The sequence below is a fragment of the Hemiscyllium ocellatum genome, chromosome 32 (assembly GCF_020745735.1).
Source record: "Hemiscyllium ocellatum isolate sHemOce1 chromosome 32, sHemOce1.pat.X.cur, whole genome shotgun sequence".
Taxonomy (NCBI): domain Eukaryota; kingdom Metazoa; phylum Chordata; class Chondrichthyes; order Orectolobiformes; family Hemiscylliidae; genus Hemiscyllium; species Hemiscyllium ocellatum.
This window is the reverse complement of record NC_083432.1, coordinates 49,695,515-49,709,384: the sequence shown is the minus strand read 5'-3', so window position 1 is coordinate 49,709,384 and position 13,870 is coordinate 49,695,515. Positions and strand designations below refer to the sequence as shown.

Here is a 13,870-nt window from a genome sequence, read left to right as displayed (position 1 = left end):
TCATTTGTGACAGAGCAAGTGTTCTGCTTTGTAACCCTGTCCCTGGGTTCCATGCTTTCCTGCTGTGGGATCCCACTGCAGGTTCACTTGCGTTGTTTCATGTCAGCCTGGCCCTGACCCATTGGAGCTGCTTGTAGTTTGCAGAGATGATGATGATGATGATGATGAGGAGGAGAAGGAGGAGGAGGAGGAGGAGAAAGACTCACTGCTCCAGGTGGAACTGAAAATGCTACAAAATCAAAACAACCATTTCCATAGACCTTTATTGAATCCTCAGAAATACAGGAATACAGAAAAGCATTAAAGTGTTATGTTTATAAGGATTTGGTTTCATCCTAATAAAACAAGTCTACTTTGGAAACGGTAGAGAATAGATCAAAATGGTTAACACATTATTGGTTGACACTGATGTCCTCGACAGATGAGGATACCACAACGCCATTAACTGTTTCCTCCACGATTCTCTTCACTGTCTTTGAGACGACAGGTTCTTTAAAAAAAAGGTATTAATCAATGGGTTAGTTGAATGATTAATTGGTCCTTTCATAAATTTGATGTTGCCCACCACCACGTAATGCCATGATCAATTTGATCACAACTGAGAGTGAGAAACAAACTCCTGGAGTTTCACTACGAGACCTCCCGTCCCCAATATCTTTGTTCTCCCTTTCACCCCAGCCCCTCAAATGGGTCACATCTGTCTTCCACACTCTGCACCCCAAATCTTGCCATCAATCATCAAATAAAACAGGCTCAGGAGACCTCTCCCCTAGATTGTCACTGGGCGTCTGATAACTCTCTCCTGGGCACTGCCCTCTCTCCTTCTATTGACCTCCTATTCAGTGCCACCCTTTCATTGTATTTACTGCTCAATATTTGGTGCTATTTATGTATTGGGCAGACTGTACAGGGAGAGATGACATTCTGCATCATTAATAGCGCCTTGTAAATCCTGCCCCAGGAAAATATGGAGTTGAATTCAACACTCTGTGCAGATTTTGTTTCAGCCCTACCCTCCTTTCTGGAGGTTGCCTGGCAAGTCTTGACAATGATTACGTTTTATGTGTTCAGACAGGAGAGACAATCCAATTCCACAACCATTTTCATAGGAGTTTAACACTTGCCTGAGCATCAGACAGACCTCACTGGATATCAACCAGGAACAGGAAGCTTTCATGACTTTCTGCTCTCTGTTCATTGAAATAGTGAAGTAGACAACTATTGCTCTGCTGGGATCAGGCTTTCTTATTGTGTAAGGCCCAGTCACACTCCAAGGGGTGACATTACAAAGGAGGGCTCTGACAGTCAAAGGCTAAGAACATAATACTGTAAACAGGAAATGACCCCTTCAGCTACCTCAGGGTTAGTGGGTGGCACGGTGGCACAGTGGTTAGCACTGCTGCCTCACAGCGCCTGAGACCCGGGTTCAATTCCCGCCTCAGGCGACTGACTGTGTGGAGTTTGCACGTTCTCCCCGTGTCTGCGTGGGTTTCCTCCGGGTGCTCCGGTTTCCTCCCACAGTCCAAAGATGTGCGGGTCAGGTGAATTGGCCATGCTAAATTGCCCGTGGTGTTAGGTAAGGGGTAAATGTAGGGGTATGGGTGGGTTGCGCTTTGGCGGGTCAGTGTGGACTTGTTGGGTCGAAGGGCCTGTTTCCACACTGTAAGTAATCTGAAAGTAAAGCCCACTTTCCCACCCAATCCCATGTCCCTTCATGCCCCAAAACATAGTCAGCTCGGTCTTGAATAAATTTGGTATCTGAGCCTCCACTGGTAAAAGCCTGAGAGTTTCAAAGGTTCACAACTCTTTGAGTGAAGAGATTTTTCATCCCAGTCCTATAATCCTGAGTCTTTGAGCCCAGCTTGGGAAACAGTCATCCAGCACTCATTGTCAGAACTGCAGGCTTGGACTATACACATCTTTCTTTAATTCTTTTTAAGGTTTTGGTGGATCATGTTGGTAATATCATTGAAAATAGTCAAACTCACCACTCCTCACTTCAGTTCTGGTCAGAATTGTCTTGTTTTGACCTCCTGTTTGTACACCTGACACGTGGCTAGTGAAAATAAAGAGAAAATAGTAAAAATTCTAAATACCTCCAACAGGAATATCACAATGACTGAGTGTGAGAGTGTACATAAAGAAGCCAAATTTATATAGTGCCTTTCATCAACTTGGAAATGTCCTAAAGCATTCCACAGCTAGCTTATGTGTTGCATCTCATTAAGACATATGAACATGGTTCAAACACTATGAATCGAATCCAAGGAACAGGTGTTCAAACTTTATCAGTTTGGAAATAGGTGTTTTTTGCTTCTTATTAAGTCTGGATCATTAGAGTATTGGTTTCAGTCTCTGCATCATTGAAAGCCAGGGCAGACACCTCGATTATTCAGTAATTTCAATTAGTAATTTAAATGACACAGCTAAGTTGAAATCCTGAATGAAAATAAAATCTGAGCCATTGGAACCGAACTAAAATGGCACAGGCTGGAGAATGTGTTCAGGGGAAAGTCTGCTCAATGCAGGCAAGATGCTCTCCGGATACTGGTGTCTGACCCTCTCTCTGTGACAGAGTTACTCCTGTGCTATGCTAAAATAGCAAGGATTAGCCTGACACTGAAGTGAAAAAGGTGTTCCAAATGTCACACCAACATATTTAATTCATGAGCACAAACTTCCCCAGAAGCACTGCCAGCAGCTGCCCAGGTTACAGTTATTCTGAAGTGATGTTATGTGCATCTGGCTTGGTTTACGATCAGACTGTCAGATTTTGTTTCATTACCCTAATGGGCCCCCTTGCAGCAGTTGGCGGTAGGTGGCAATTTCCTTCTCCAGCATGCATTTACTGTCCATCAGTGCGGCATAGGCCTTCACATTGTCTTCTATTTTCTGCCGGAAATCCACAAGTTCTCCCTCCATCCTGGTAAGGGTTCCCTGCATGTTGCTTCTCTGAGCAGTGTAACGAAGCTCAGCATCTCCGAGATTCGCCTCGAGGGATGCAATCTGCACAAAACAATGACATGTCAGTCCTATACCTTTCAGCAGCTCAGTGAGAATCGAGTTGTTCCTTTTGTCTGCTGTACTCACTATGCTAAGCAGGGACTGATATTCCATATCCATGCCCTGGAAGCTCTGCCTCAGTTGGGTGAGTTGTGCCTTTTCTGCTTGACATGCTTCAGCTTGGGTGGAACGTTCTTGCTGGATAGTTATACACTGAAAAATAATTAAAACAAGCACTTCACCAACAATGCTGTGTCTTAATCAATACCACTAACCCGCTATTATCTGACCAATCAAGGGCTAAGACTGCTCATTAATTCTAGTTTTGGGTTACAGGGTTACACCAATGGGACTTAGATCTATGTTCCCAGAACATTAGCTTGGGCTTCTGGGTCCAGTCATCCATCTAGTCCCCAAATGTCACATTCTCCTGGGATTTTGAGAGATTTGCCAAGCAGCTCATTGTTTATTGTCTGATGTGGAAGTTATATTCTCGCTCTTGCCCTTTGAGAGAGTTGGGGAATTTCACCGAGGCCCACTTGAAACAGCCACAGAACTGAGACCAGAAGTGAACAAATGGCAACTTCCAGAACAGGATCAGGGGCTTTAGCTCCTTACCCAGGAATGGGAGCTGGCCCATTAGAATAATTACAAAGGCACTGTCTCCACAGTGAGGAGATGTTCCAATTGGAACATGCTTTGTTTTAGTGAGAAATATTGCCAGGTTACCAGGGAGATGGGGATGTTGGAGGTGCACAGATAGGGCCGCTGTTTATATCTCAGGCAAAAGCTAGCAGCCGTGACAGAGAGTTCTCATTCAATACTGCAATGGGAGCGTCAGCATGCATTATGGGTGCACAACTCTGCAATACGACGAATACGGACTATCTTCAGATTCACGGCCTGGAGATTGCTATTGCTGTAGCTGGTGTGTCGTACTGAATGCTGTGGTGGTTCAATCATTGCACTGAAATAATCCTAACCCTGCACACTGCCCAGTTACCTGTTGGTTGTACCACTCCTCAACTTCCTGTTTGTTCTGAGTTGCTAACACGTCGTAATGTTCCCTGAGCTCGGCCAGAGCCTTTGCCACATCTGGGCCTTGTTCAGTTGAGACATCCACAGTGACAGTGCCAGACAGCTGACCACGAAGGCCCTTAAGTTCCTAAAGAGACATAGTTCAGTGAGTTACCACTCCCTCCAAAAGGAAGACACAACTCAATAGAAACTATTGATTAATGCGATAAAGTGGTCCTGTGCCCTGTATTGAATCCTGTCACTGACCTCCTCGTGATTTTTCTTGATGTAGATTAGCTCCTCCTTTAGATTTTCAATCTCCATCTCCAGCTGACTCTTTTCCAGAGTCATATCATCCAATATTTTACGCAGGCCATTAATATCTGACTCGACTGCCATTCGAATAGCCAGCTCCCCGTCAAATCTAAAGATCCAAAAGGGGGGGATTTCATTTTAATTTTCAATGTCAGGCAAAAGGTAAAGGTGCATTCTCCAGTATATTATGGTAAGATTCACAATTTAAAGCATGGGCTGCGGACATATATTCAAGATTCCTGTCTCTTGGTTGACCATTTCGGCCTCTCCCAGGAGAGTGTGTATGTGTGTGAGAGAGGGAGGGAGGAAGGGGAGGGAGGAAGGGGAGAGGATGGAGAGGGGAACAGGAGAAGGGAGGGAAATGAGAGGAGCCAGGGAGAGGATGGAGAGGGGAGAGGGGGAGAGATAGGTGGGGGAGAGGGGAAGAGGGGAGAAGAGAGGAGAGGAAAGGTTACAGTTGGATGGGGAAGAGGGGAGGAAAGGAAGGAGTGCCAGGGAGGGGATGGAGAGGGAAGTGGGGGGAGAGGTGGGGTAGAGGGGAGGAAAGGAAGTGGCGTCATGGAGGGGGGGAAGAGGGGAAGTGTAGAGGGAGTGGGAGGGTTAGGGGGAGAGGGAAGGGGAGAGATGAGTGGGGGAAGGGGAGAGGAGAGGTGGGGGAAGGGAGGTGGGTGAGGGGGAGGGGAAAGAGGAGGGGAGAGAGGTAGAGGGAGGGAGAAGATAGAGGAGGGAAAGGGGAGGAAGGGAGGAGGGAGAGGCTAGGATGGAGAGGGGAGAGCCAGGGATGGGTAGGGAGAGGGAGGTTTGGGTACATTCAGGACCTGGGTAGGAAGTTACAGATATTATGAGGGTAGAGCACCTGGTGTTTTTGTTAGCTATATTACCTTGATACCAACCTTAATGTATTAACATGTACCAAGTGGGCTCCTCCACAATGCAGCCATTCCCAAATATTGGACACGTTCATTTCTATCAGTGCCTCTGGGCATGAAGAGCAAGGTCTGATTGCATCTGGGCAGACTCAGGGTGAGAAGGCAGACAGTGACGGAGGTCTGTTCACTTTGACAGTCCCGCTCCCCCCACCCCCAATGTTTCAGTTATTCAAGTAGTCTGTGTGGATGACCTGAAGGTCAACCAACTGCTTGGATGTACTTTCGTTTTGGAATAGACACTTGTCCCTTGTTGGGTAAGAGAAGTTGAGTAGCAGTAATTAACAATAATCACAAGAACAAAACATTTCAGATTTCCAGCATCTTTGGTACAAGCAAAATCCATTTGGAGAAACCCAGCAGGATCTCTCCAGCAGGATCTCTCCAGCAGGATCTCTCCAGCAGGATCTCTCCAGCAACGTCAGCAGCTCCTGTGGAGAGAAAGTTAACCATTTCACATCGAGATGACCTGTCACCAGAACTGAAATGAACTGAATGCTGTGTTCTGATGTGAAGCCATTGAGCTGAAACATTAACTCCATTTCTCTCCCTGCTCCCAGACCTGCTGAGTTTCTCCAGCTTTTTTGTTCCCATTAATAAACATCACTTTAGTAAATGGAAACTTAAGTAATTCATTCTGAAATCATCACTTTCTGGCACAAAGGTATTGCCTGATTCATACGTCATTCCAGCAAATTCTTCAAAACACACACGGAGGCTCAGGGTGAAAAGCTTTTTTGCAACTGTTGGTCTTAATCTCATGAATTTCTGAGCATTTTGCACATTAATAGTTGTACATTTATAAGGTATAAACATGCTTTAATTTTCCAGTGAATGCTAACTTAGATTTAAAATCTTTGGCATTCTGGAAAAGCACTGGATTTTGATTTTTAGTGGCAGTACAGATTTCCCAAGTTACAACTGAGATTGTCTGCAGCAAAACCGTCCCTCTGAGCAAACATGGGAGCAATGCTGAACTGAAACTGACTGAAGATGCCTTCAGCACAACTCAGTCAACAGGTGGGTCACAAAGTGAAACTCAGAACATTGTGGCTGCGGGAAATTTGAAACACAAACAGAATGTGTTGGAGAAACTCAGCAGGTCTGGCAGCTCCTGTGCAGGGAAAGCAGAGTTAAATCCTCAAATCCGGCATGTCTTCCACTCAGCGATTACTCACTTGTTTTTGAAGTCTTCAGCAGCGAGTTTGGAATTGTCGACCTGCAGCATAAGCCTGGAGTTATCGAGGATGAGATTATTAATCTGTCAAAAACAGAGGCCAGGAATGAATTGTACAGCGAGACAGCAAATGGGAAGCTAAAAGCAGCCAACCACTACAACATTTACAGATGGTTCCTGTTTTCGGTTTGCGCTGGAGGAGGAGGGTGGGGGGATATTTGATTAACACTGAGGACTTTAATATCTCCTCTACTTCCACTCCCCGGCTCTAAACCCCAACTCCCCCCCACTCCTGCTACTTAACCTTCCCACTCCCCTTGGCCATAATCCCTCCACCCTTACTCCCCCCACAGCCCCCACCCTAATCCCTCCACCCATACCCCCCACAGAACCTCACTCTAAACCTCCACCTTTACCCCCACAGACCCCACCCTAACCCCTCCACCCTTACTCCTCCCACAGCCCCCACCCTAATCCCTCCACCCTTGCCCCCCACAGACCCCCACCCTAGCCCCTCCACCCTTACCCACACAGACCCCCACCCTAGCCCCTCCACCCTTACCCACACAGACCCCCACCCTAACCCCTCCATTCTTACCCCCCTCAGACCCCCACCCTAATCCCTCCACCCTTACCCCCACAGACCCCACCCTAATCCCTCCACCCTTATCCCTACAGACCTCACCCTAACCCCCCCACCCTTACTCCCATAGACCCCACTCTAATCCCCCCACCCTAACCCCTCCACTCCCTCACCTTAATCCCCCACACCCATCACTCTAACCCCTCAGGTCTCCAGTTCTCATTGTCCCACCCAACCCCCAGTTTTGTTTCACAAGTGCCTTGGGGTGGTTCATTACATAAAAGGTGCTAAAAAATGCAAGTTGTTGTTGTAGGCGTGTGTGGATGGAGCTGCAGCTACAGGAACAGGAGTAGGCCATTAATCCTTGCCTACCATTTCATGTGGTCATGCTGATGCTATTCCCACTTTCTCCCCATTAGCCCTAAGAACTATATCTCACTCCTTCTTGAAAATATTCAGTGTTTTAGCCTCAACTGCTCTCTGTGAGAATTCCACAGGCTCCCCACTCCCAGGGTAAAGACATTTCACCTCATCACAGTCCAAAGTGGCCTCCCGTGTCTTTAGACTCTGACCCGGCCACTGTGCTCCTCACCTGGTCACGGAGATCTTTGATGGTGACCCAGTAGGCGGTCCAGTCTCTCTGAGCAGGGGTCGATTTCTCATAGTACTGTCGGATCTGCATTTCCAATTTGCTGTTGGCCTCTTCCAAGCAGTGCACCTTCTCCAGGTAGTTGGACAGACGCTCATTCAGTTTCTGCATGGTCATCTTCTCATTGCCCAGCACCAAGCTGCTCCCCACGCCCAGGCCACTGCCCAGTGAGCTGCTCCCCATGGCCAGGCCACTGCCCAGTGAGCTGCTCCCCATGCCCAGGCCACTGCCCAGTACCATACCGGAACTGCTGGACACTGAGGCGATGCGAGGTCCTGACCCGAACCCTTGCACACTCTGAGACTGATAAATCCGCCGGCCAGGCATGCCACCCACGCTCTGAGAGAATCGCATGGAGCTCCCGCTGCCCCAGCCACCTTTTGACAATTTTATAGACATGGTGCTGAGCAATGAGGCACAGAGACAGAGAGAGGAGGAAGCTGTTCACCAAGTGCTGCTCACCGCGAGGGTCACAGCCTCTCACCGCTCCTTATATTGCAGCCGGAGTCCCGCCTCTACTCACACACTGGCTTGGAGCACTGCTGCTGTCAGCAAAACCCACACCTTCACCTGGGACTGAAGCTGACAGGTTTACACTGAAGATGCATGGGATGGACGGGGAGAGGCTAGTCAGAACACGCCCTGGGCTGGGCTGCACTCCTTTACAAAGAGTCAATGTACTTTCCCACAGCCAGCCTTACGCCAGACTCAGAGAGTTCATGTTAGAATCCAATATGTACCATTTATCAGCAGCTTGTTTCTGTGGAATGCTTCATTTTAAAAATCAGAACTTATTTTCAATTTGACAAGAACCTCAGTGCTCTACTGTATGGAAACCACGGGGGACTGAGCAGTCAATCGAAAAATCTTAGGTTTCTGAAAGTGTTGAATCATCTACCTGGCTTTTAATCTGACAATCCCTCAGAAGGGGATCATGCTGTAAGGTTGAGTGAAATAAGGGTTGATGGGAAGGGTGAGGGCAGTAACAAATTAAAAATACCATATATGAATGCACGAAGCATTAGAAATAAGATGGATGAGCTTGAGGCTCTTTTGGAAATTGGCAGATACGATATTGTGGGGATAACTGAGACGTGGCTTCAAGTGGTCAGGGCCTGGGAAATGAATATTCAAGGCTACACGTGCTATCATAAGGACAGACAGACGGGCAGAGGGAGTGGAATGGCCTTGTTAGTAAGGGAGGATATTCAGTCCCTTGCGCGGGGGGGGACCTAGAATCAGGGGGTGTAGAGTCAGTGTGGATAGAGCTGCGAAATACTAAGGGTAAAAAGACCCTCTTGGGAGTCATCTACAGGCCCCCAAACATAGTCTGGATGTCAGATGTAAGATGAATCAGGAGCTGAAATTGGCCTGTCGCAAAGATGTTACTACAGTTGTTATGGGGGATTTCAACATGCAGGTAGACTGGGAGAATCAGGATGGTATTGGACCTCAAGAAAGAGACTTTGTGGAGTGCCTCAGAGATGGATTCTTAGAGCAGCTGGTGCTGGAGCCGACCAGGGAGAAGGCAATTCTGGATCTAGTATTGTGTAACGAACCAGAATTGGTCAGAGACCTCGAAGTAAAGGAGCCATTGGGAAGTAGTGACCATAATACAATAAGCTTCAATCTGCAATTTGAGAGGGAGAGGGTACAATCGGAAGTGACAGTACTTCTGTTGAATAAAGGGAGCTATGGAGCTATGAGGGAGGAGCTGGCCAAAGTTCAATGGTGCAATACCTTAGCAGGGATGACAGTGGAGGAACAATGGCGGATATTTCTGTGTATAATGCAGAAGTTGCAGGATCAGTTCATTCCTAAAAGGAAGAAAGATCCCAGGAGGAGGCATGGGCAGCCATGGCTGACGAGGGAAGTTAAGAAACATATAAAGTTAAAAGAGAAAAAGTATAACATAGCAAAGATAAGTGGGAAAACTGAGGACTGGGAAGCTTTTAAAGAGCAACAGAGGATTACTAAGAAGGAAATACGCAGAGAAAAAGTTAGGTACGAAGGTAAACTGGCCAATAATATAAAGGAGGATAGTAAAAGCTTTTTTAAGTATGTGCAAGGCAAAAAAATGGTTAGGACTAAAATTGGGCCCTTGAAGACAGAAACAGGGGAATATATTACGGGGAACAAAGAAATGGCAGAAGAATTAAATGGGTACTTCAGATCTGTGTTCACTGGGGAAGACACAGGCAATCTCCCTGAGGTAACAGTGGCTGAAGGACCTGAACTTAAGGGAATCTATATTTGCCAGGATTTGGTGTTGGAGAGACTGTTAGGTCTGAAGGTTGATAAATCTACATCCCAGGGTACTGAAGGAGGTGGCTCGGGAAATCGTGGATGCATTGGTGATTATTTTCCAGAGTTTGATAGATTCGGGGTCGGTTCCTGAGGATTGGAGGGTGGCTAATGTTATACCACTTTTTAAGAAAGGTGGGAGAGAAAAAGCAGGAAATTATAGACCAGTCAGTCTGACCTCAGTGGTGGGAAAGATGCTGGAGTCTATTATAAAGGATGAGATTACGGCACATCTGGATAGTAGTAACAGGATAGGACAGTGTCAGCAGGGATTTATGAAGGGGAAGTCGTGCTTGACTAATCTTCTTGAATTTTTTGAGGATGTAACTCTGAAGATGGACGAGGGGGATCCAGTAGATGTAGTGTACCTGAACTTTCAGAAAGCTTTTGATAAAATCCCACATAGGAGGTTAGTGAGTAAACTTAGGGCGCATGGTATTGGGGGCAAAGTACTAGATTGGATTGAAAATTGGTTGGCTGATGGGAAACAAAGGGTAGTGATGAACGGCTCAATTTTGGAATAGCAGGCAGTGACCAGTGGGGTACCACAGGGATCTGTGCTGGGACCGCAGCTTTGTACAATATATGTTAATGATATAAAAGATAGTATCAGCAATAACATGAGCAAATTTGCCGATGACACTAAGCTGGGTGGCAGGGTGAAATGTGATGAGGATGTTAGGAGATTACAGGGCGACCTGGACAGGTTAGGTGAGTAGGCAGATGCACGGCAGATGCAGTTTAATGTGGATAAATGTATGGTTATCCACTTTGGTGGCAAGAACAGGAAGGCAGATTACTACCTCAATGGAATCAATTTAGGTAAAGGGGCAGTACAGAGAGATCTGGGTGTTCTTGTACACCAGTCAATGAAGGTAAGCATGCAGGTACAGCAGGTAGTGAAGAAGGCTAATAGCATGCTGGCCTTCATAACAAGAGGGATTGAGTATAGAAGCAAAGAGATGCTGCTGCAACTGTACAGGGCCCTGGTGAGACCACACCTGGAGTACTGTGTGCAGTTCTGGTCTCCAAATTTGAGGAAAGACATTCTGGCTATTGACTGAGTGCAGCGTAAGTTCACGAGGTCAATTCCTGGAATGGCTGGGCTACCTTACGCTGAAAGACTGGAGTGACTGGGCTTGTATACCCTTGAGTTTAGAAGACTGAGAGGGGATCTGATTGAGACATATAAGATTATGAAAGGATTGGACACTCTGGCAGCAGGAAACATGTTTCCGCTGATGGGTGAGTGCCGAACCAGAGGACACAGCTTAAAAATACGGGGTATTTAGGACAGAGATGAGGAGAAACTTCTTCACCCAGAGAGTGGTGGCTGTGTGGAATGCTCTGCCCCAGAAGGCAGTGGAGGCCCAGTCTCTGGATTCATTTCAGAAAGAGTTGGATAGAGCTCTCAAAGATAGTGGAATCAAGGGTTATGGGGACAAGGCAGGAAGAGGATACTAATTAGGAATGATCAGCCATGATCATATTGAATGGCGGTGCAGGTTCGAAGGGCTGAATGGCCTACTCCTGCACCTATTGTCTATTGTCTAATTATATCAATTCATTCCAGCCAAGTGCAATTTAATGGTCATTCTCTACTCAGTGTGGATCAAAAGTTGACAAGTTTCTCATTAATCAATCAACTCTCCTTGTCTTCCTGAACTTGCTGTGTCCCTTGCCAAGCTGTTCCAATACAAACACAAAAGGCAAACTCACCCTAATCCCACTCTCCCATCAGAGAGAGAAAACAGAAGATGGTTTAACCTGAGGGTCACCACACCTCAGGCAAGGGGAGAGGTTAGGAAGAAGAGTTCTTCATGGTAACCTGAGCTAGTCAGGAACTGGACCCACACGATTAGTGCCTCTGTGCATCACAAACCAGGCATCCAGGCAACTGAGCTAACCAGCTCACAAACCTTCTGTTCAGTTATAACATTCTTATCTAACCGACAGCGTGGAAAATTGCCCAGGTATGTCCTGTACACACACACACACACACACACACACACACACACACACACACACACACACACACACACACACACACACACACACACACACACACACACCCCACACACCACACACGCACAACCCCCCCCCCACACACACACACACACACCCACGCACACCCCACACACACCACACACACACACACACACACACGCGCGCGCGCACACACACACATGCACACACAGCAGGACAAATCCAACCTGATCAATTACCACCCCATCAGTCTCCTCTCGATCCTCAGTAAAGTGATGATCGGTGTCAGTAACAGGGCTATCAAGCAGCACTTGCTCAGCAATAACCTGCTCAGTGACGCCCAGTTTGGGTTCCCCCAGGGTCACTCAGCTCCTGACCTCATTCCAGCCTTGGGTCAAACATGGACAAAAGAACTGGATTCCAGAGAGGAGGGGAGAGGGACAGCCCTTGACATCAAGGTCATATTTGACCATGTAGCATCAAGGAATTTTAGTAAAATATTGTCACTATGAATCAGGGGGGAAAAATACTCCACAAGTTGGAGTCATACCTTCCACATAGGAAGGTGGCCATGTTTGTTGGAGGTAGTAATTTCAGCTCCAGGGCATCTCTGCAGGAGCCCCTCAGGGTAGTGTCCTGGGCTCAATCTTCTTCAGCTGCTTCAGCAATGACCTTCCCTCCATCATAAGGTCAGAAAGGATGTTCACTGATGATTGCACAATGTTCAGCACCATTAATGAGTCCTCCGATACTGAAGCAGTCCACATCCAAATACAGCAAGGCCTGGACAATATCCAGGCTGGGCTGACAAGTGGCAGTAATATGTAAAGTGCTGAAAATGTGTTGCTGGTTAAAGCACAGCAGGTCAGGCAGCATCCAAGGAACAGGAAATTCGACGTTTCGGGCCAGAGCCCTTCATCAGGAATCCTGATGAAGGGCTCTGGCCCGAAACGTCGAATTTCCTGTTCCTTGGATGCTGCCTAACCTGCTGTGCTTTAACCAGCAACACATTTTCAGCTCTGATCCCCAGCATCTGCAGACCTCACTTTTTACCCGTAATATGTAAAGTGCCAGACAATGACCATCCCCAATACAAGACAATCTAACCATTGCTCGTTGGCTTTCAGCAGTGTTACCATGACTGAATCCCCCACTATCAACATCCTGGGGATTACCACTGACCAAAAACTGAACTGGACTAGCCACCTCCACACAGTGGCTACAAGGCGGAAGTGGGTACTGCAGATGCTGGAGATTAGAGTCAAGATTAGAGTGGTGGTGGAAAAGCACAGCAGGTCAGGCAGCATCCGAGGAGCAGGAAAATCAACGTTTCGGGCCCAAGCCCTTCATCAGGGATGAGGCAGGGAGCCTCAGGGTGGAGAGATAAATGGGAGGGAGGTGGGGCTGGGGAGAAGATGGCCAAGAGTGCAATAGGTGGATAGAGATGGGGGGGGGTGAAGGTGATAGGTCAGAGAGGATAAGTGGGAAGGAAGATTGACAGGTAGGACCTGTCATGAGGATGGTGCTGAGCTGGAAGGTTGGAGCTGGAGTAGGGCCGGGGGAGGGGAAATGAGGAAACTGTTGAAGTCCACATTGATGCCATGGGGTTGAAGTGTTCCAAGGTGGAAGATGAGGCCTTCTTCCTCCAGGCGTCAGGCAGTGAGGGAGTGGCAAGGAAGAGGCCCAGGACCTGCATGTCCTTGGCAGGGTGGGAGGGGGAGTTGAAATGTTTGGCCATGGGACAGTGGGGTTGATTGATGCGGGTGTCCCGGAGATGTTCACTGAAGCGCTCTGCTAGGAGGCGCCCAGTCTCCCCAAAGTAAAGGAGACTGCATCGGGAGCAACGGATACAATCAATGACGTTGGTGGAAGTGCTGGTGAAACTCTGGCGGATGTGAATGGCTCCTTTG

The 13,870-nt window shown here is 47.5% G+C and overlaps 1 protein-coding gene across 1 annotated transcript; it reads right to left on the bottom strand.

The window, feature by feature from the left end:
* Positions 1 to 244: 244 nt before the first annotated feature.
* On the bottom strand, positions 245 to 8,148 carry LOC132830686 (keratin, type I cytoskeletal 19-like). The gene is made up of 8 exons (XM_060848490.1): positions 7,614 to 8,148; positions 6,440 to 6,522; positions 4,288 to 4,444; positions 4,007 to 4,168; positions 3,091 to 3,216; positions 2,786 to 3,006; positions 1,989 to 2,056; positions 245 to 490 (listed from the first exon to the last, which is right to left on the bottom strand). Exons 1-8 carry the CDS (start codon positions 8,067 to 8,069, stop codon positions 393 to 395), a joined length of 1,371 nt encoding a protein of 456 aa, XP_060704473.1. The 5' UTR covers positions 8,070 to 8,148; the 3' UTR covers positions 245 to 392.
* Between the last annotated feature and the right edge of the window lie 5,722 nt (positions 8,149 to 13,870).